This window comes from Dermochelys coriacea, chromosome 2 (genome assembly GCF_009764565.3).
Source record: "Dermochelys coriacea isolate rDerCor1 chromosome 2, rDerCor1.pri.v4, whole genome shotgun sequence".
NCBI lineage: Eukaryota > Metazoa > Chordata > Testudines > Dermochelyidae > Dermochelys > Dermochelys coriacea.
Window position 1 is genome coordinate 65,530,870 of NC_050069.1, and position 23,275 is coordinate 65,554,144.

Consider the following 23,275-nt stretch of genomic DNA (forward strand, 5'->3'; position numbering starts at 1 on the left):
AATGCATACTGTCCACACTGATGGCTTAATCCTGCTTCCACTGAAGTTGATGGGAGTTTTCCCATCGACTTCACTGAGACCCAAAGTAAAAATGCATTTTTCCTCATTTATATAAAAAAATGTGTCATTTGCATTTGAAAACACCAATAAAATGAGTGAGTTTTATTTTATTTGCTGATACTCCCACAGTTAACAAGAATGTGGGAGGCAGGGAACTAAGGTGCCTTTTTGTGATTTCTTCTGTTGTTTTATCCTATTGCCGTAGGATGTATTGGTTCCAGCTCTGAATTGCAGATTTGGCTTGCAGTGCTCTTGCTTCCTGCTGAAAGGTTAAGAATGCATATATAATATTTCTCCTGACACTTCTGGAAAGGTCTTCAGATAATGATTCCATATACCTGCAGGTTTCTAGCCTTCTTCATAAGAGTGTTAAATGCAAAGAATTATGTTAATACAGAGTTATAGTTGAGATTTTAAACAGGCCAGAATTAGGGAATGCAAAATATGTCTCTTGCAGCAACTTAAACACAGTTCATTTATACATTAAAAATACCAAAACCCTACATTAAGATCTAACACCCACTGAAGTTAATGGGAGTCTTTCTACTTCAATGTGTTTTGGATGGGACCCTGAAATAACAGTGGTAATGTTTCAAAGTGAAGCACTGAAACATTTGGTAATGCTAGAATTTGCCCACATTATGCATAGTATTATGCTGCAATCTTTAATCACATGATCATATATTATTTTTGCTAAGTATCCTGTCACATTGAGTACACTGGGAATGAATAAAGGTTGTGTAATGAATGAGGCTGTTGTCTGTAGGACCCCTGCTCTATTCACTGTGGAAGTTGGAAGATGTGTAGAGAATAAGATGGGTCAAGAAAGGATGGGTCCTATAGCTAAAGCACTGGACTGAACCCCAGGAAATGCATCCGGCATGTTTTAAATGGTAACTGTAACATTGCACGTAATTCCTCTTTTATGTCAAGAATAAAATCTGTGTAAAAACTAAAAATTAGAAAATGAATGATCACACAATCCAATAAATACACTTTGCACACTAGGTTAAATTATGGATCTCTGTGTAACACTGAGTAAATCGGCCTCACACTGAACATCTCCACAAGAGATGTGGGAATGGAATGCTCACTTGATCTGCTGCTGCTAAGATTGCCTGTGGGCTGAAACAGTGGCCATGGCTATTGCTCAAAACATACACCCACACACATGAATTTGGTGAATGTATCTGTGATTCCACTGACAATGCCTCCCATTCCTTTACCGTCATCCCTCTGTGCAGTATAGAGAACTGCCATGGAGAACTACTCTACAGGATGCAGGCATTGCTTGGTTATTCTACGTGGTCTTTATGCAGAAAGTCATGACTACAGAAACAGAACCATGGCAATTCTGTTGCATCTTGGGTCTCTGCACTCCCAGGAGTGCAAACATGAGAGGAGGTAGAAAGAGAAGAGAGATTAGTCCCTACAGGAATGTGTTTGAATGAGAAATCATTGAAATCAATGCAACTCTATTTGTTTCAATCCACAGCGGTCCCACTATACTCCTGCCACATCGTCTAGTATTTGATTAAAAATTCAGTGGCAAGCTTACTAGATGTGATTTTTGGACACCTACATTCATTTCTAAACCAACTTTCTTCAAAAAATGTGAATGACACTGATCACTGAGGGCCAGATCCAAATCTGAAGTTTTAAAAACAACAGGCCAGATCCTCGGCTGGTGTAAAGCAGCTCCATTGAAGTCAAACTATTTGCATCAACTGGGGAGCAAGCCCAAAATGAGGTCTGAGTTAACCAGGCACAGAAAAAGCATTTGAAAAAGTTCTTAACTGTCCAGTTATTGCATGCTCAGTCAGCTCAAACCACCAAGTGTAACGTTACCAAACCTTTCACAAGAAAATCCATCTTTTTCATGTTTTTTCCTAACACAAAGGCTAATTCTTCTGAAAACTTGAAAGCACTAAACAAGAAAGGCTCATAAAAGAGGAGTGATGGTCTTGTGATTTAGACGTGAGACTCAGAGTCACAAGAGTGAGGGTCTATTCCTGGCTTGGGCACAGACTTCCTTTGTGACTTTGGGCAAGGCCCCTTCAGTATCCTCATCTGCAAAACTGGAATTAAAATACCTCATAAGGGCAGTAATTCCTTAACATTTGCTGTCAATGTACATCTCTGTACAAGTGCAAAACACGCTGGCTCAGCCATCATCCTAGTATTTCTAATGCAACCCTATGATAATGTTCAGAGACATGCACTGAAATATAGTTTAAAAAAAGAAAGTATTTTACAGACATTGTGCTCAAATGTCTGAGGTATTTCTAAGAAAAATCAATATGTATCTCTGTATGCTATGAAGGGAGCATGTGTAATTTTTGAGATTTGAAATGCCTTTGTTCCAAAGAGATAAAGTGACAACAGAATAGGGCTTGCAAGTGTCTTTTATCATGGAAGGGTTAATAGGAATATGGATGAAATGAAGACACTTTTAGTCTAGCAAAAATGCCAGCATGTTAATAATAGATGACCAGTTCTACTCAGCATGATGTGGGAATCTGTGAAACGTTACAAAGCGTAAGTCTCATGTTAGTGAACTGCTAGGTGGTATCATTGATGGAGTCAGTATGTGTAAAAGAAATCTTTCCTTGAGGATGGTTCTATGCGCATATTCTCAACCACAACACTTTTTTAGATCAGAAAAAGAGTACTAATTTTTTGCAGGCTTCCTAATGGTCCCTTCTAATAGTGCTAGCACTTACAAAGCCCATTCAAAGGCACGGCTACAGCAGTTACAGAGTGATCTAACAAGGTATTGAGGGCCTCCTGGAAGGTAATATGTACCCTTAATTCCCACTGTTCTCAACGGAAGCTGAGGCTACTCAGTGCTTTTAAGGAGGTGCTTAGCATCTTGCAGAATAAGACATTTAGGCCCCTGATATTTCATACACTCTAAGGCCAAGAGAGACTATCCCCTTAGACAATGAAAATAATGTATGGCTTTGTCTCTGAGAGGGAAAACTATTGCTTATGAATGGTCTGCCTTGGATATTATCAGTCTCGGATTCACTGTCAGATGTGCTTTTTTCGCTTGGAAAAAGAGCACGTGCAAAAATCAAAGGCCCGTCTTCCAAGCAGGTAGAATTTCTTTCTGTTATTGCAATAAGAGTTCTGTAACATCTTAATTCCAGTTACCAAAACTAAAGTAATCAGATAGGATGAAGGAGGTAATATACCAAACTGTACCGTGAAGATCCAAGTTCTTTTTATACAGTCAAAGAAGACCTTAAATCTATCGTGGCATTGGTGGGGGATCGAGGTGGGGGGCAGGAGAAATTCTTCATTCTCTTTAAATGACCCCCACTCTACATTGTGGAGAGTCAACTTTAGCATTTTTGCAGTGAAAACTTTCCATTGACCCACACATCATGACCCACAATAAATAACTGACTCCTGTCTTTTGTGAGGACTCTCCCCCATGAACACATCTGGTAGGAAGATTCTTTGTGGCATAGGCATCCTCAGACAAAATCATTCTTTAGCTAGGGGGTGAGGAGCATGTTTTGGTCAGCACCAGGCTCCTGCTGCAGGAGAATTGGAGCACCGTAGCTTGCGCTGGGGTCTACTCAGATCTGTCATCATGTGGAAAAGTTTATGAGGGCAATTTTCCAAATACGTTGGGTGTGTGGAGGCCACTAAAATTCACCTCATGCCAGGGCTTTGTTACACATTGCAGTGAAATATTAACAGACACATGTATGTGTGTGTGTGTGTGTGTGTGTGCGCGTCTATATATATATATATATATATATATATATTATATATATGACACACACACACGCACGCACACACATGCACACACGTATATATAAACACCTTACAAACATTAAGTAATTAAAAACCCATGCATATTTTTGTATATGTACATTTGCACTCCCAAGTACCATGACTACACACACAAAAATCAACTGTTTGCCCATGGATAGGCACCTATACTCACATGTGGGTCAGACCCCCAATTTATGGTAGTTGAACACACAAACATAAGCACACAGAGAAGAAAAATGGCCCTGAGGCTAACTGCTTGCACTAGAGAGACTTGAGTTCAGCTCCCAGATTTTGCATGTGAACTCAAGCAAGTTACTTAATGTCTCTGTGCTTCCTCTGACCAACCTTGCGTGTTCTGTGTTAGACTGTAAGCTCTTTGGGGCAGAGTCTGTCTCTTACTATGTGTGTATGTACAGAGCCTAGCACGAAAGCACGGTTAGTTGTACTATAATGCAAATGATTTTTTTAAAAGTAACAATACTTTCTTGTGATCAGAAGTTACACTGGCTGCGCAGCAGATGAATCAGCTTGGAGGAAACCGGTGGTGGCCCTCACAATGCATGTGTGGCATAGAATCATAGAATCATAGAATATCAGGGTTGGAAGGGACCCAGAAGGTCATCTAGTCCAACCCCCTGCTCAAAGCAGGACCAAGTCCCAGTTAAATCATCCTAGCCAGGGCTTTGTCAAGCCTGACCTTAAAAACCTCTAAGGAAGGAGATTCTACCACCTCCCTAGGTAACGCATTCCAGTGTTTCACCACCCGCTTAGTGAAAAAGTTTTTCCTAATATCCAATCTAAACCTCCCCCATTGCAACTTGAGACCATTACTCCTCGTTCTGTCATCTGCTACCATTGAGAACAGTCTAGAGCCATCCTCTTTGAAACCCCCTTTCAGGTAGTTGAAAGCAGCTATCAAATCCCCCCTCATTCTTCTCTTCTGCAGACTAAACAATCCCAGCTCCCTCAGCCTCTCCTCATAAGTCATGTGCTCTAGACCCCTAATCATTTTTGTTGCCCTTCGCTGTACTCTTTCCAATTTATCCACATCCTTCTTGTAGTGTGGGGCCCAAAACTGGACACAGTACTCCAGATGAGGCCTCACCAGTGTCGAATAGAGGGGAACGATCACGTCCCTCGATCTGCTCGCTATGCCCCTACTTATACATCCCAAAATGCCATTGGCCTTCTTGGCAACAAGGGCACACTGCTGACTCATATCCAGCTTCTCGTCCACTGTCACCCCTAGGTCCTTTTCCGCAGAACTGCTGCCGAGCCATTCGGTCCCTAGTCTGTAGCGGTGCATTGGATTCTTCCATCCTAAGTGCAGGACCCTGCACTTATCCTTATTGAACCTCATTAGATTTCTTTTGGCCCAATCTTCCAATTTGTCTTGGTCCTTCTGTATCCTATCCCTCCCCTCCAGCGTATCTACCACTCCTCCCAGTTTAGTATCATCCGCAAATTTGCTGAGAGTGCAATCCACACCATCCTCCAGATCATTTATGAAGATATTGAACAAAACGGGCCCCAGGACCGACCCCTGGGGCACTCCACTTGACACCGGCTGCCAACTAGACATGGAGCCATTGATCACTACCCGTTGAGCCCGACAATCTAGCCAGCTTTCTACCCACCTTATAGTGCATTCATCCAGCCCATACTTCCTTAACTTGCTGACAAGAATGCTGTGGGAGACCGTGTCAAAAGCTTTGCTAAAGTCAAGAAACACTACATCCACTGCTTTCCCTTCATCCACAGAACCAGTAATCTCATCATAAAAGGCGATTAGATTAGTCAGGCATGACCTTCCCTTGGTGAATCCATGCTGACTGTTCCTGATCACTTTCCTCTCCTCTAAGTGCTTCAGGATTGATTCTTTGAGGACCTGCTCCATGATTTTTCCAGGGACTGAGGTGAGGCTGACCGGCCTGTAGTTCCCAGGATCCTCCTTCTTCCCTTTTTTAAAGATGGGCACTACATTAGCCTTTTTCCAGTCATCCGGGACTTCCCCCGTTCGCCACGAGTTTTCAAAGATAATGGCCAAGGGCTCTGCAATCACAGCCGCCAATTCCCTCAGCACTCTCGGATGCAATTCGTCCGGCCCCATGGACTTGTGCACGTCCAGCTTTTCTAAATAGTCCCTAACCACCTCTATCTCTACAGAGGGCTGGCCATCTCTTCCCCATTTTGTGATGCCCAGCACAGCAGTCTGGGAGCTGACCTTGTTAGTGAAAACAGAGGCAAAAAAAGCATTGAGTACATTAGCTTTTTCCACATCCTCTGTCACTAGCTTGCCTCCCTCATTCAGTAAGGGGCCCACACTTTCCTTGGCTTTCTTCTTGTTGCCAACATACCTGAAGAAACCCTTCTTGTTACTCTTGACATCTCTTGCTAGCTGCAGCTCCAGGTGCGATTTGGCCCTCCTGATATCTTTCCTACATGCCCGAGCAATATTTTTATACTCTTCCCTGGTCATATGTCCAACCTTCCACTTCTTGTAAGCTTCTTTTTTATGTTTAAGATCCGCTAAGATTTCACCATTAAGCCAAGGCATGTCCCTCAGCAGCATGTGTGGCACGTCCCTCAGCTTTTTCAACTTGTTCTTTAATTCTCTCAAAAAACTGAGGTACTGATGGCCCTGGGTTTCACTGCTCATACAGGAACTTTATGAAACTTAGAGGAACTGTGAATCCATAGATAAGATCAGTGGCATGCTTTCAATTGTATGGATCAATTTTCATTTGCATGGTTATCTACACAGAAAAAAGGCCTAGAAACTTTGGTTTTAAATTAAATCCGAGATCAACCTTGACAGTTCTAGAGTCCCCAAAGCCTGTAGAAAACAGATCTTCAATTTTTAATGTAAGTGATCATATACAGCCTGTGCATAAAAATACTATATCCTGTTCGTAGAAACTTTCAGTGATACAAAAAGGAGATGAAATTATTTCACCTCAGCTTTCCCCTGATTCTTCCATTTGATCTTTAATTCACTTAAGCAACCAAGAGAGGTTACGGTTACGGTCACTAGAACTCTCATACCATTGTGCAGTGCGTGTCCATGATCCAGGTCGTCTTTGCAAGCTCAGTAGGCTGGAGAAGCACAGAATCAGACTTTGATCCACAGATGTGCAGAGCTATGTTATGAAATAGCAGGAGATGTTGGATGCCTTGATGTCTAAGGGTTTGATCATATTAATCCAATTTAAAGTGAGTTTGGCACTTTGTGGATACTTCTAACACAACAGAATCAGCTCCAGCTTTCATCAAATCACTATGATTAAATTATACATTAATAATACGATTTAAAGCCATTCAAGACATCCATGACTAAATTTAAAATACTTCAATACACTTTAAGTCACTAGTGATGATGAAGTTTAAAAGTAGAATACTTGCATTTTTATTTACAAAGTCATCACAAATGCAGTTTTTGACGGAGAAACTCTTTCAATTCCATTTCACTACTCTGTTGAAAGAGTTACTGTGAGAACGGCATTACAGAGCGTAACATTATTAGTTCATTCATCCAGCATCAGTCATTATCTATCACATTTATGTTCTAGTTTTTCTGAAACAAAATCCTATCAGTCACTCCCTCTTTTAGTGTGCTGGTGCCTACAAAATATGAGGAGCCAAATTCAGCCTTAAATTAGACTGCGCACAATACAACTAACTTCCATGGGATTACAGCAGATGTAAACGACAGCAAATTGCAACCCAGTGCTACACACACAATTTTTTTTTTCTACCCAGAGACCAAGAAAAAATATTTTATGTGTAGTGCAGCATTATTAAAGGTGTTTCCGATGCACCTGTGCATTACTTTATAGAAGAGAAGATAGGGAAATTCACAAGTGGAATCCTAGGCCTGACATTCTGAAAACCTATCCTGGTTCTCAACCAGGATGTAGTGCTCAATTCTCAGTTTTTGGATTGTTGTTGTTGTTGTTTTTTTAAAGCCACAGCAATTTTAATCTTCATTTGTGTAATTAAAACATATGTTAAAACTATACAAAGTATTTATTGTTCTACTGCATGTACCTACCAATTCCTTTATAATTATCATCAAGCCATACATTAACCCTACATTATGCTACATAATTTTCAAGTAGGAGACACTTGCAGAAGGAAACAGTGTGGTGATGCAACAGCTGCTCAGTTGGAATAGGGGAACTGTGAGCAGGAATAGCTGGGGGAATGGAGAGAGCCTCCGATCAGCTGGGTGATTAGCAGCTGTGAGTAGCAACCAATAATCTTGTCTTGAGTGCCGTGGAAAGGGTCTGAAGCCAAAAGAAGTGTAAGAGAGCAGGGCCTGGAGATTTACAAAGGGTAGGTAGGAGGAGCTTTCAGAGCCAAGTCTTTCTCAGGGAAAAGAGAAGCAGAAGGGTTCTAAGCTAGAATAGCATAGTCTCAAGTATCTCATAACAGTAAAATCTGGAGCCAGGAATTTGCTATGGGAGGAAAGGAAGACTGAGATAGGGCAGCAGTCAGGGAGGTTTGCCAACAAGATAGTCCATTGGGAGATAGCAGGAAGTTTAAGCAGCAGGGTAGACTGTGAGATTTAGGCCATTTATGGGGAATGGGGAAAAATCAATGCACTTGTTATTGTATGTGCATACTATAGTGACGGGCACCCTAAAAATGAATAGATGGTCACAGAGAAGTCCATTAGTCTTCAGTAGATCAGTGGACTTTAATGAGGACTCTACTCCTCGGTGTTCTGAGAGTAAAGTGGGTTAATCTGGGTTAGAACACTTTGGAGATTTCCATGATGTAAATAATTCAGATAGTCTGTGGGTGTAGCAAGGCTTCTGACACAGTTAAAATCCTCTAAACACTCCTACCTTGACAGTGTCTATCTAATTCAGTAAAAAGAATAAATATTAAATAATAAAACTTTTCAGTTCACTGTGTAGGAAAAAGGTACAGGAAGCTTTTAGCAGCAAGAATAAATAGCCCTCCCTGCCTCCACCGCGCCCCCCCCCCCAAAAAGGCTATTTAGGTTGCATTGAGAGGGTGTGTAGGATAAAACTTAAAGGGATTACATTATCATCAGTAAATATCACTAAATGTCAATTTCACAGCATACACACAAACCCATGACAAAATATTTCCATTGATGATAACTGAAATTTGGAGATAGGCAAAGTAAGAAAAATTATGCCTGAGAACTTAATAGACCCAAAATCCAGTGATTTAGACCTTTGTAGTAAGCTTGTTACAAATTGACTAACAAATGGATTTATTGACTGAAGGTGTGATTTTTTGACTGAAGGATATTTACTTTGTATATTTTGACATGCGATGTTGACAATTTGTGCTTTAACAGTTATAAAACTAATTTTTCGAATCTCAGTGTCCATTGCTATTAAATAATTGTCTGAACCCCTCCAGAGTTTCCCACTACTAAACATTTAAATACATAAAAATATCTGTGTTTAAAAATAAATGTTGATATTATCCATTCAAATTATTTTTTAAAAATAAAAATGGAATTCTACCAACCCTTGATAAAGCCCGTACATTTCTGTGATATTATCTCTGTAGTATAATTTATGTTATTGCCTAGCTTTGGGGGTTTTCTTGCAGCAGCAGAAATTGCATTTTTTAACTGACTATTTTCTATGCGTGCCTTCTTGGGAAGGTGCAAAAGTCTGAAATTTATACTAAATGTTACCAGAATCCCATTTTTAGAAAATGAGGCATAATATAAAAGCCGATACATTCCACAGCTTCGTTCTGAATAAAAATCCATTTGAAAATATGGGCCTGGTTCTGGATGGCATCCGTAGTGGTGACTTCGCCTGTGTGTGTCAAAACTCTTTACTGAATAGTTCCACAAGGTCCAGTTCTCAGGTATATGCTCTTTTCTATCTAGTCTTTCTTCCCGATTACTATCAGATACCTTCTACAATGATGACACTTAATCGACATATATTTCCATGCCTGTAAGACTTCTCTATGTTCATAATTTCTGATACTCTTGACCAAATAAAGTTGTGCCTTAGTCTCAACTTTCTTCATGTGAATCCTCTAGTATGATCTTTTAAAAAGAGTAACATCCTTAAGTACAACTAATTGGTTTCCTTTCCTCATTCTTTGCATTTCACAAATTTTCACATTTTACTTCTTTTTATTGGAGCTTTCTATCGGGGACATTTGTTTGGTAGGCACTGTTTGTTTCAAATCCAAGCAGAAAACCAACTTTTCTGAATATTATGTTTCTGTGCCTTTACTGTTTAGAAAGGTTTTATTGTTCTTTTTACTTGAGCCTAAAGGGCTAGACCCATAACAATGACTTTCTGGGACTTCAGTGGGAGTTTAGAGCATTCAGCAACTCATAAAATCAGGTCCAAAATCACCAGAGACGCCATTAAAAATACCAGTCTACCAGCCCATTGAGCCAAGGAAAGGTAATGCACAAGGTATGGATCCACGTGCAGGAAGAAGACAATAGAGGAATATAATAAAAAAATGAAAAGTCAAAATAAAATCTTTTACTACCTTTTTGTTACCGTGGTCTTAAGCACTCTGTATGTTCCAGAGATCAAAGATTTATCCCAGCTCACTACTGCCTATAAACCTGCCAAAAGACACCGATTTATAGTGAAATCACAGAGATTTCATTTTTCCTTTTTGTGATCAAAGACCATAATCACACTAAAAATTGTGATAGTGCCACTGGTACTGATTTGTTAGGGAAGTGCAGTCCACACTGAAAGTAGCATCATATAAACATAACATGCTGGCACCCCCTTTGGAAAGGTATATGTTAGTCTCTCTTGATAGATGAAGGGAGACAGTTTTATGTGATGTGATTCAGAAAAACTTTCAAGATTCTAAAGTAAGTATTTCCCAAGTGCTGAATATTTCCTGTTGCCTGAATTCTGTTTCCAAGTCAAAGTCTTTCAAATAAAATGATGGGGACAAGGGGAGGGAATGGAAAGGTCTCTTCCTTAACAAAACTGAAATCTAGCTAATAATCCATATTGTTTCTTTTGTGTGTGTGTGTGTGTTTGGTTTGTTGGTTTGTTTGCTTGCTTGCTTATTTTGGGGTAGGTGTTAAACTTAATGTATTGCTTATGAAAGGTGCCAGATTGAGAACCCTAGTAAATAAAGTTCTGTATTACAAACCAGGTACAATACAGGCAAAGTAATGCAAACTTCATCACTGCACTCTGCTGATATTCCTGAACAAATGGCCTGTGGGAACCACTAGAAAATAAGATTGCTTTGGTCTTCATGACACCATGGCCTTTTGCTGAGACTAGAACTAGCACATCAGCCAGGGTGCCAATTAGTGCTAATATGGAACTGTTTTTTGATATGGACATTGTATTGAAACACTCATTGCACAGAGGCCATATTGACTTTCAGCAGCAACTAACCTGCGCTGAATTTCAATTATTAAGATGAAAGACTCTTCATCCTTTTACTGGTCTCCTGAACCATGAAGTCCCTTATTATTATTACTATATATTACTTATCTAGAGCCATAGATGTGCATCACGTTTTGCAATACAGATAAAGACAGATTCCCTGCCCCAAAATGGTTGCAGTCTAGTTTAGTAAATCATTGTAAAATTGAGTGAATTAACTTTAGTTGGTTTTAATACAAATGTATCTAAACAAGATTTGACACAGTGTTTGTGGAATAAAAAAAAGAAGGCAAAATTACCCCAGATAATTGCTATTCTTCTGTAAATTTAGCAGGGAAATTTGACAGAGAGAGAGAGAGAGATGTCTGAAGGCTGAAAATTACCATTCCCATTTCAGATTCATTTCCATAACATCAAACTAGCAGTTTTTAAAAGATTCTAAGGACTTCTTCCACCCTCAATGTAATCTAAATTACTGAATTCTTTAAATATCCTCCCGTGGAAGGCGGGGCTGCCCAATATCGCCCTCTTTAGGGCCACACATGGTACTGCAGGCCCTCCCCACCTTAGTTTGTAAGATCTGGATATCTGCTTGGGGCAGAGCAATCTGTGCCATAAGCTTGGCGTCAGTTTCTAAACCAGTGGTCCCCAAACTGTGGGGAGGAATATTCGGGTGGGGAGACTGCAGTAGGGCCCAGGACAACCCCCACAGGGGGCAGGGAAGGAACACCACCCAGTCCCGCTCTGCCCCCGATTCTGCTCTGGCTCCAGCCCCAGCCCTCCAGCCAAGGCCCCAGCTTTGGCTCCCAGCCCCGGCCTCGGTCCCCAAACATGGCCTTGTTTCCAGCCCGGCTCCCGGCCATGACTCCACTCCCGGCCCTGGCCCCAGTCCTTGCTCTGCTCCTGGCTCCCAGCCCCACTCCTGGGGGGGCACAGACAGATTATATTACAGGTAAGGGGGGTTCAACATAAAAAGTTTGGAGACCACTGCTCTACAAAATCATGTAATAAAACAGCAATTCAGTATTCAGCTGTCTGTGTTTTAAATCAGGGGTTTTCAAACTGGGGTTGTGACCTCTCAGGGGGTCACAAGATTATTATGTGGGGGTCACAAACTGTCAGCCTCCACCCCTAAACCCCGCTTCGCCTCTAGTATTTATAATAGTGTTAAATATAAAAAATATGTTTTTAGTTTATAAGGGGGGGCACATTCAGAAGCTTGCTGTGTGAAAGGGGTCACCAATACAAAAGTTTGAGAGCCACTACTCTAAACAAAGTGGAAAACCCCTTCAAATGCAAGTGCTTAGCCCTGAGAAACACCTCCCCTGTCCCAGTCTCACCTGACCCTGGCCCTGAGCAAAAGCAGGCAAGCCTTCCTAACTGGCCTGCTGGTTCAGTATTTCCTCCTGACCCTGCTAGGCCTCTGGCGGACTGTCTTGATGCTCACCCAGCCTGAGTGGATTTTCCTTAGGCAGGGAGTGTCAGTGTGCTGATGCCTCCTCAGCAAGAAGAGAAGATCTGGCAGACCCCATCACACTTCTTAATGAAGAATCCATGGCTATTTACATTGCACCTGAGCAAGATGCCTACCAATATCTGCACCAAAGGCTTGATCCTGCTCCTACTGAAGTCAGTTGCAAAACTGCTATGGTCTTCTATAGTGCAAGATCAGGATATAAGAACTTTGTAACCTGTTCCATTCCTTATTTACATATGTAATAAATTAAAGTTTAATTTATTTATGTAAGAAAGTAATATGTAGATTAGAGATGAGCCAAAACCCAAAGCACAGATTAAAAATGTAAATGTAGTAGACTTCTGATTTCAAATCTTATATCTGAACCTGCCACTACCAGTTTGATACCAGTCAGACCCAAAAGTAAAAAGGAACCTATGAGCTGGTTCTGGTGCAGATGTGGCTGAAATCTCTTTGCAAGATGATATTTAAAGATTTCTAATCTCCTAAACTAATCACCTAATCTCAAAGGTTGTTTTTTTTTTCTATTTTGTACCATTACCTCACAAAATCAGCAATTGGACATCATCTAGACAATCCGTACCCTGATCAGAGTGGAGAACACAAAGCCTGTCCTGATCCCAATACATATTCACATCCAAGTTCTGCATCTTGAGCCAGACTCTAATTTAGATGTAACAACATAATTCTTATTTTGAATTTCAATTATTTTTATGAGGGGAACCTCTGTAAACCATAGTATCTCAAAAAACCCAGTTCCCACCCAGCTCTTTTAAGCAGGTATATAAATCTTTACAGGATAAGGGCCTTAAAAAGAGAATCAATCTGTCAGCCAAAAGAGTAGGACTTCATTTTGTAGAACTCATATGAGATGCCAGAGCAAATTTGCCAATGTTACCTTACACCTTCTTCCCTTACTAAAAACAACAGGCCTTCTGATTCTTACAGTCAGTACATTTGTTAGAGCTAGGAACCACGCCCTTCCCTGCCCCACTAATATAAAACATACATTCTCAACCTCCTGCTTTACCCGTGGACAGATGCTTCATCTCCAGATCAATGGACTGGTGGTTCTTTTACCAGCATCAAATGGTGCAGCAATTTATCGGTTCAAAGGGTTAGTTTCTTTCATTTATCACATCGCTCGAGTCCTTATGCTGTTATATAATTGTTATATGTCTGTTCTAACATAAGAGTGCACAAAGCCAAAATCAGAAGGTTACATAAAGTGCATTTTAGTAGCAGTTATAATTTCCTGCTTTGTAAAGTATACTCAAATGAGATGAAAAAACGTAAATTATTACATCATGTGTTATGCATCATTTGCCAGCACCACTATCAAAATGGTATTATGCATACTAATCAATGGTGAAGTATTATCTTTTAGTCTAATGGATACAGTCTCTTCTCAAAGTGCAAGGATTTACACATGTTACTCCAATTAGCATTAATGGGATTTACAAGCATAAATCTCCTGCATATCAAGAGAAGAATTAGTTTAAGATGACCGAATGAACTCACAAAATAATCACTTAGTTGGCAAATATTAATATGTAGTCACATTTCCATTACAATTATCTAAACTTGTGCTAAACTAACACTGAAATTGATTTGAGAGTAATATGGTGAGTAGAAAATAAACTATTTTATACCAGCTGCACCATATAATGTTTTACTTCTAAATCAAGGGCTTTAAATGAACACAGAGAACCAACACCTATAGATTAAATCATAGGCTGAGATTTTCGAAACTGAGATGGGGTATTAGCCATACACCTCCATTAATCTTTTCTGCACTGCTTTGAAAATCTGAGCCATGACTTATTAACACTTTTGTTGTGTTTACATATCTATATAATTCTTACCTACCAACATCCCTGCCTCGCCGACACACACAATGAATGTAAACTTTAAAACAAAATGAAATGTAAATGTAAATTCCTCAGAGATACATTTTCAAGGCCTCAGAAGGGCTTTAGGTGTGACACATTAACTTCAATTGGTTTCACACAGCTAACTCTCTGTATAATTCTTTGCCAATTTGCCCCTTCCAGAATTTATTAGTATTTTTTTATTTGCTTTATTTTCTGAACATTTTCATTTTGCAGTGTTTCATGACCTGGTGGCTACACTAGCGTTTACAACATTGCTGGCAGTTTCTGTAAAAAGACTACTGACTTGTATAGAAAAGGTGATATGTGATTCCTGATGATGCTAATGAGAGTTACAGCACATACTCAAAGATTAATATATCATTGTGATATATTCTCTTGATATATGTAACTCCTGCTATGCACACATTAGGAGGATATATACACCTTAGAGCTCCCAGTATGACATCTTCTGAAATGACATTACAGTTCTAGAGTTAATAAGATCACAGCGTAAAGTCAAGTCCTCGAAATTTCTCTCCTTACTCTGGGTTCTTCAAAGGGAGTTTTGCTTGAGCAAATACGGGGACAGCCTCCAACACTGTAAAATGACCCAATTCAGGAAAGCTTGTGCTTAAGTAGCTTCCTAAATCAGGGCCTAATAATGCCCTATTCAATTTGAGGCTCTTTCCAGAATACTTGTGTGACAGGGCACACTTGCCCCACACTGGTCATGCCCCCTGTGCCCTGATGGGCATGCTCCAGCTGGGATATAAAAGGGTACAGCTTGGCTCATTCAGGGCTGACCGCTGAAAAGGGAAGACACACGCTGCAAGCTCCAGCCTGGGAGCTGCTGAAGCAACAGATGGTGGAAGCCAGAGATGCTGAGACCAAGAATAATGCCCCAGCTCCTACAGATATCCAAGGCGCGATGGAGCTGCTGAAAGTCACACAGGCTGAGGAGACTATGCACTTCTGGGACACCAGGACCACTACACAAGGGACAGGGTAGGAAGTAGCTCAGGGGGACTAGGCATTGTACTGAGTGGTGTCAGCGTGTTTCGGGAGGACACCCGGCTGACCCAATGGCGAGCAGACTTGCCAGTGTCAGGGCTCTAAGCTGGGACCCGGTGGAGCAGGGAGGGCCCGGGTCCCCCTACCCAGTCGCCACACCCCCACCCCCACCCAAGGTGGTGGCCCACTCCCCTGACTGGCCGCTAGACCAAACAACCCTACTGAAGAGGACCATTATGCTGACTCTGGCCACTGGGCCACACGGCCCTGCTGAACAGGGCAGCCCTGTTGACTGACCGGAAGGCCACAAAGCCCTGAGAGAGGGCAGCCATATTGACTTTTACTGCCAGGCCAAGCTATCCCAAGACAAGGGATGATTGTATAGACTCAGCCGTGGGGCCATCTTTACCCACACTTCGTCCCAAGAAGGGACAGGGTGCACTTGCCCTCTGACACCTTGTATTATACATATTTATGCAGATTTACATTATAAGAAATATACATTTATATGAAACCATATAAGATTAACCGTGGAATGCCTTTGGGGTGTTCACTAGTGTGCATTGTATTGAGTCTATTGCACTTAAGACTGAACTATAGTCAGTACCAAATCTGAAAGGTTATGTGGGCAGTTTGGTGTATACATTTTTGTAGATCAAAATGTAGAAATGAAAATAATGACATTTTAAAAATATATTCTATTGAAATCTCACATACACACACAACACTCCATGTTTACAAACAATTCTTCTTGAAGATAGTAAGCCATAGTATTTTACCATTAGAGAAAGGATGGCGTATAGACCCCTCACAACACCACAGTCATTCAGTGACTGTGGTTCTCTTCCCAATAGCATTTTTCTATATACAAGCATAATGGGCAAAAGTAAGAGGGGAAAATAGATTGAAGGGGAAAGGTTGTGAGGGAACCAGCAAAACTGTGCTGAGAAGCCAGCACACATCACAACTGTGGCAAGCATTTTTAGAGGCAGTTAGAACGGAATTCTAAAAGAGATTATGGGCCTGATTCTCCACTATCTTACAAGTTTTACACTGGCATGACTCCATTTATTTTAATGAAATGCCTCTGGTATCAAATTGGTGTAACACAGTGGAAAGGCAGCTCTGTCTGGTTCAAAGGTCTAATTTTGAGCAACTAACTAAAATCAAATATGAGACGCTCCAAAACCAAAGATTGTGTGAGTGTGACAGACACTCCATTTAGGGATAATACTATCATTTGTATAGAAAGACTTCCAATTCCAAACATCAGTACAATAATAGAAATGTCCTTTTTTGCAAGGGTTCTCAACTTTTTTCTTTCGAGGCCCCCCAACATGCGATAAAAACTTCACGGCCCACAACTACTGTTTTTCTGCATATAAGAGCCAGGGCCAGCATTAGGGGGTAGCAAGCAGGAGTTGCCCTAGGCCCCACGCCACAGTGGACCCTGTGAAGCTAAATTGCTCAGGCTTTGGCTTCAGCCCCAGGTGGTGGAGCTTGGGTCACCAGGCTTCAGCCCCATATGGTAGGACTTTGGCTTTTTGCCTTTGACCCAAACAAGTCTAATGCCAACCCTGCTTGGCGGACCCCTGAAACCTGCTTGTGGGCCCCTAGACCCCCGGACCCTTGGTTGAGAACCACTGCTGTGTTGGGTATCAAATATTTCTGAAATATGTGTTTTATCGGCAATCGCCTGGGAGATGTGAGCAGCACAATCCACTTCACAAACAAAGAGAATTGCAAGTTAAGTATTTTCATGAAGATTTTTGTCCGTCTGACTTTTCAGCTGGTGTCTATACAGTTCTTAATAAAAAAAAGTCTTGAATTGTTCACATAATCCCTTTCTATTGACCTATTTTGGTTTTCTTTGGTGTGGTCTAACAAGACTTATTGAGAGGATGAACTGTTTCTTGTGTAAAAATTCACTACTTATTTTTTAAAGCATTGCCATCTTTCTATTTTTGTAAAGTTTTCTCAACCCATAGAAATCATTTGTATTTTTCCATTGCTACAAATTAGCAAAACAAGTACTTTGGCTTCTGTAGCACTTAATCTAAACATAGTCCACAGTCAGTAATATGTCTTTCACCTCTCCATAAATGGATGCAAGGTAAAATAAATCTCTCTTAATGACAGTAATGTCTGGGGATGCAGTTTTGTTGGGCATGCTTTATACTCATGACTTCTGTGATGTTAAAAAAACAGATCTAAAATCCCCTGTGGTGACAATTCCTACAAACATAAATTCAACACAACCACCACTGAGATCATTGTGAGTACCTTGGCTTGAGTTCATGTCTACTAGATTAAATCTTAGGTCTAACCATATTTATAGTGCAGTTTTTATTTTTATGTTTTTAATTAAAATAAATTACACTAAAAGCATTTGGCTAGACATGGATTGATCAGTCACTAAAACCTATGGATGTTATAGTAGACTATAACTAATGTATGCATTTTTATAAAACAGGAAAGTACAGTAGAAAAAATCTGTATATTAAAAGTCTACAGTTTGAAAGTTGTTAGATCATTTGATGGGTCTGTTATAAAACATGATATCTTTTTTGAAAGATTTTATCTGCAGTACTCTACATATTATGATGGCTATTCATACTTTACTTCTCCAGTTTTTATAGCCTCCAAGTAATCTTACAGAATAGTAAATACTGTTACTATAACCTTCATAGCTGTGTTAGTGTTATATTTTTAAAGATGAAGTACCTGATTCTCCTCTCACACACATCAGTGTAAATCAAAAATAACTCCATAGTAGTCAATAGGTTACAGGAGTGTAAAACAAGTCCGGGGATCAAGGCCATAGCTTTATAAACAAAGATTGGTTAATATTAAAAGAACAAATTTTGAATACATTTAATCCCTTTCCCTTTTGTTAGTTTATTTTATTCAGGTTTTAACACTGTACCCTCCCCCATGGTATTTAAGAATATCTGAATAGGAGACAATACTAATGAACCAATTTACACCAGCTGAGGATTTGACTAATACTTTGAAAATGAATGATGTTCTTAAAGTGAAGTATTGAATATGTTGTGTTTAACAGTCCATTAATAATTCTCATGAAACAGAAGCCTTTTCTAGAGGTTTAGCCGGAAGCTAGGATGACTGCCAAATGATCATATTCTGTAATCACCAGATAGTTTTACTTTACACATACACTTGCACACCCACAGACTGAAGAACCCACACTTATCCAAAGAAATATCATGTGGCAAAAAAGATGGCTCTGAATCAGTAGAAAAGAAAAAATCTTTTTAAATTCTCATGGGATTAGAGACTGACTGTTAAAGGAAGAGCATTATGTTATCACTCAGCTAATGAGCCATACAAGGACTTGTAATTGCTCAGTATAGTTCTTTCTGACAACACTACTTTGAAACAAATATGCCAACTTTAATACACAAAAAAAACCAAGACACATTTTCAATTGTGTCAATTACACATCAGGGTGTATGTAATTGAAATGAAACACTTGGGAGGAAATACCCAGAAGGATGTGCAGATTTTGCCTTTTTAAGCATAAAGAGATTTTTGTACATTCCACAATGGATCTGACACAAAAGAAGATTGGTGGCTCCTGACCTCAATGAAGTGACTAGAAAATGAATAGGAGAGTCCAATGACAGGTCCCAACAAACATGTCCTAAAAGTGTCATTCATGTGCTAGGCTATCATATAGAACTTAGTCTCTCAGTCGCTTTGACTTCATATTACACACACACACACCGGCATCATCGGACCGCAATGCTGCCTGAACACTCTGATCTTATATTGATCATGAAACGATTTTAACACAAGGTTGTCAACCTGAGACAATGTGAATGACTGTGATTTCCAAAGAAATCTGAGTGAGATTTTTAAAATCTAGTTCAAACAGATTGGCTGTGGGGGGGGGGAGGAGGGGGTTGAGGAAGAGAGAGACTCGAAATGAATTCAGAAATCCTTCAAGCACATGAGACTTGGCAGGCATAGAAAAGCTGTGGCAACCCCCTAGAGACCCGAAAGAGAAACTGGGTAATGTTAAACAGAGCCTGGCCCTGGGATGGGAACAGATTCCCCCAAAACGAACAGATTTCAAACCAAACACATTTGTTTTAACATAAAAATACAAAACTTAACCCCAGGGCTCAAGAGTTAGCTGTGCTCCCCGGGGAGAGCGGGGGATCAGGTGGGGACCGGTCACTCACTCAGAGGTGCCGGGTTAGTGAGCCTTCACCAGAGGCACCGAGGAGATCGCGATGAACCCCTGCACCGCAACAGCACTAGAGCAGCTGGCAGTGCCCGATAGCTGAGACCTGCATGCAGGGAGCCCGAGAGACAAGCGGCTTGGGCATCCCGCCAGCTGCAGCGAGCACGGGACCATCACCCCCAGCGGAGGAGCTGGCAGTGCCCTGGGAGTGCGGGGGGGGGGGGAAGCATCCCGCCAGCTGCAGCGAGCACGGGACCATCACCCCCCGCGGAGGAGCTGGCAGTGCCCTGGGAGTGCGGGGGGGGGGGAGCATCCCGCCAGCTGCAGCGAGCACGGGACCATCACCCCCAGCGGAGGAGCTGGCAGTGCCCTGGGAGTGCGGGGGGGGGGAGCATCCCGCCAGCTGCAGCGAGCACGGGACCATCACCCCCCGCGGAGGAGCTGGCAGTGCCCTGGGAGTGCGGGGGGGGGGAGAGCATCCCGCCAGCTGCAGCGAGCACGGGACCATCACCCCCAGCGGAGGAGCTGGCAGTGCCCTGGGAGTGCGGCGGGGGGGGGGGCGGGGGGAGAAGGATCCCGCCAGCTGCAGCGAGCACGGGACCATCACCCCCAGCGGAGGAGCTGGCAGTGCCCTGGGAGTGCGGGGGGGGGGGAAGCATCCCGCCAGCTGCAGCGAGCACGGGACCATTACCCCCAGCGGAGGAGCTGGCAGTGCCCTGGGAGTGCGGCGGGGGGGGGGCGGGGAGAGAAGGATCCCGCCAGCTGCAGCGAGCACGGGACCATCACCCCCACGCTGGCAGTGCCCGGGTGCGGCGCGCGGGTCAGGCACTCACCAGCTGCAGCGCGCAGAGGAAGATGAGCGTGCAGCGCCCGGTGCAGCAGCCCATGGTGGTGGCGGCCGGTGCCCGATCCCTGCTTCTCTCGCTCTCGCTCTCTCTCTCCTTCCTTCCGCTAAGGCAGCCCCGGAGGCAACGCGGCGCTCACCGCATCCGGACCGACCCGCTGCCCGGCTCTTTCCCCGCTGGAGGCGCGTCGCTTCCTCGGGATTCTTCCCTCCTGTGTGGCGGGCAGGAGCCGGCGGAGCTCAGCGCCAGCCGGGCGAGCGGAGCATCCGGCGGCGGGCTCTGGCCAGCCGCGAGCTGCTGCGGCGGTCGGTGGTCGCGGGTCGGGGACGGCGCGAGCGGAGCGGCCGGGGGCGGGCAGAGGGAGTTTGCGCTGGGGGAGGGGTGTTTGGGGGCTGGGATAATGGGGGGGGGGGGAGCGTCCGGGCGGGCGGCTCGGAGTGGAGGAGGGGCGGGGGGAGGGGGGGCTGTAGTGAGACGGCGGGACGCCGTGGGCGGTGTGACGGGCGGGGGGATGCTTGAGGGAGCGTGGGCGGGAGGCTGCCGCTGAGCAGGCTCCGGGGTGCCGCTGTCCGGGCGCTAGGGCTTGGTGCGAGAGTCTTCCCGGGAAAGTTCAAGGGACTTGGGTGGCTCGGCGAAGGGAGCTGGCTGGGGAGGGCGAGGCGATGACGCTTTCTGCTGGGGGGTGGGGGGGGGGGGGCGTGCACTCGACCACACCCACAGCCCTTCCCCCGCTTCCACAGCTGGGGCCGCGGAGAGAGGGGCGGGGGGAGCCTGGCTCCATTGTTCACGGGCCCGTCCTGGCACTGGGAGACCCCGGCCGGGGGCGGTGGGGAAGGGCGCCAAGGCTTTCCGAAAGCACGGGGGCGGGGGGGTCATTGATGTGGCTGTGGAGGGCGAAGGGAGACGCGCGGGCAGAATGCGTGGATCCCGGAAGGGGCCGGCGGGACTTGATCGGGCTGCCCCTCAGGCCCCCATCGCTGGTGCCTCTGGCTGCTTGGGATGTGAAAGAGCGCAATCGTCTCGCAGCTGTTCCTATCCCTCGGGAAAGAAGGAGCGTGCAAGCATCTCAGCAGCCCGGGTTAGTAAAACCCTGCTCTGAAATGCATCCCAGCGCCACTCTCACTAAGGAAGGGAAATTGAACTTGAGCCGCAGACCGCCTCGGCTGGGGGCGGGGGGAGCTGCACAGGTGTAACTGAGCTCGGGTATTGGTCTAACTCGCCTCATACTCCAAGGAACGCCCCGGATTGCTGCCTAGGTGTAACTGAGGGCAGAATTTGGTCCAGCCTTTTGTTCCTGCAGGACTCCCTCAAAGGTTGGGTGAACCGGGTTAGTTGAAGGTAGTCATAGTCCTATGGAGTTATCATAGAATCATAGAATATCAGGGTTGGAAGGGACCTCAGGAGGTCATCTAGTCCAACCCCCTGCTCAAAGCAGGACCAATCCCCAATTTTTGCCCCAAATGGCCCCCTCAAGGATTGAACTCACAACCCTGGGTTTAGCAAGCCAATGCTCAAACCACTGAGTTATGCTGGGCATTGCAGGGACGTCAGCGATTCCACGTTCCCCCACAGACAGGTAGAGCGGAGGTGGTTGGTAGAGGGTAAAGCGCCTGGGTGCCTTCACGATTAAATTCTTTAATCTGCTCCTCCGCCAATTAATCCACGGGATATTTGGGGAATCACGGTTCCTTCTATGGCAACCTCTGTGTGCCGCCCCAGCCAGGCGGATTATACAGTCACAGGTTCTCTTGCAGGAGCTGGGAAAGACCCGCAGGAGAAAGGCTTGGCCCCATGAATAGTTTCACTCGGTAAAACTTGGAATCACAGTGCTGCAAAGAAGGAGACTGCCTCCATGAAAGGACAAGGATGAATAACCAACCCTGATATTCTATGATTCATTCCTCTGGGAAAGTCTTGCTATTTGGATGTGAGGGTTGCAGGATGAATGGGTTCCCTACAAGTATTAAGGCCCAGACTCCTGCACCACACTGAAAGATCAAGGCCTAAGACAAGTGAGGTATGTAGGAGAAAGTGAGAACAATAAAAATAAATGTGTACATTCCCTTTGAAAAAATTTGTCCAAGTGGATAAAGTGCTAGTTATCCCCTCCTTTCCTTCAGCACGGCATAATTAATTGTCTGGCATTGTGGCAGAAGTGGCATGTTCCAGTCACTAATCATCAACGTCCTTTGGTCTACTGTTGTCATTGTTGTCTACTAACTACTACCAATGATTGTTGAGCCTTACTTTGGGAGAAACCTACATTTCTGTGAGGTTGGAAAAATACCTGATTGATATTCCTTGTTGAAGTATACAGTACTTTCATATACCCAAGAATTAAAATACTTTTTATAGACAGGCTTTTAATTCCTCAAAGAGTTAATAGTGACTTATTTAAGATTTGTTACCATCTGAATTATTACTTAATTGATGGATTAAATGTTAATAATAATCACAAAATAATTAAGATTACTAAAAATTTAATTATGGGACTGTGACATGTTTATCTTGGTTTGAAATGCTGCTTTAAATTTATTAAAATGTTAAGGTTTTTTTTAAATAAAGTGCTAAGAATAGTTTTATATTCATGAAGGAACAAAATAAAGAAAGAAGTGAGAGCCATG

At 43.2% G+C, this 23,275-nt stretch overlaps 1 protein-coding gene across 5 annotated transcripts in view; it reads right to left on the reverse strand.

Moving 5' to 3' along the window:
* NKAIN3 (sodium/potassium transporting ATPase interacting 3) overlaps positions 1 to 21,276 on the reverse strand; it is a 523,429-nt gene extending 502,153 nt beyond the window's left edge. For 4 of the 5 annotated variants that reach the window (XM_043507806.1, XM_043507805.1, XM_043507808.1 and 1 more), the window contains exon 1: positions 20,640 to 20,989. In XM_043507806.1, the coding sequence (XP_043363741.1) occupies positions 20,640 to 20,693 (54 nt within the window). In that variant the 5' untranslated portion in view covers positions 20,694 to 20,989. Of the gene's footprint in view, positions 1 to 20,639 lie in introns of all 5 variants that reach the window. The other variant, XM_038389157.2, reaches the window with a different exon arrangement.
* Positions 21,277 to 23,275: the final 1,999 nt, after the last annotated feature.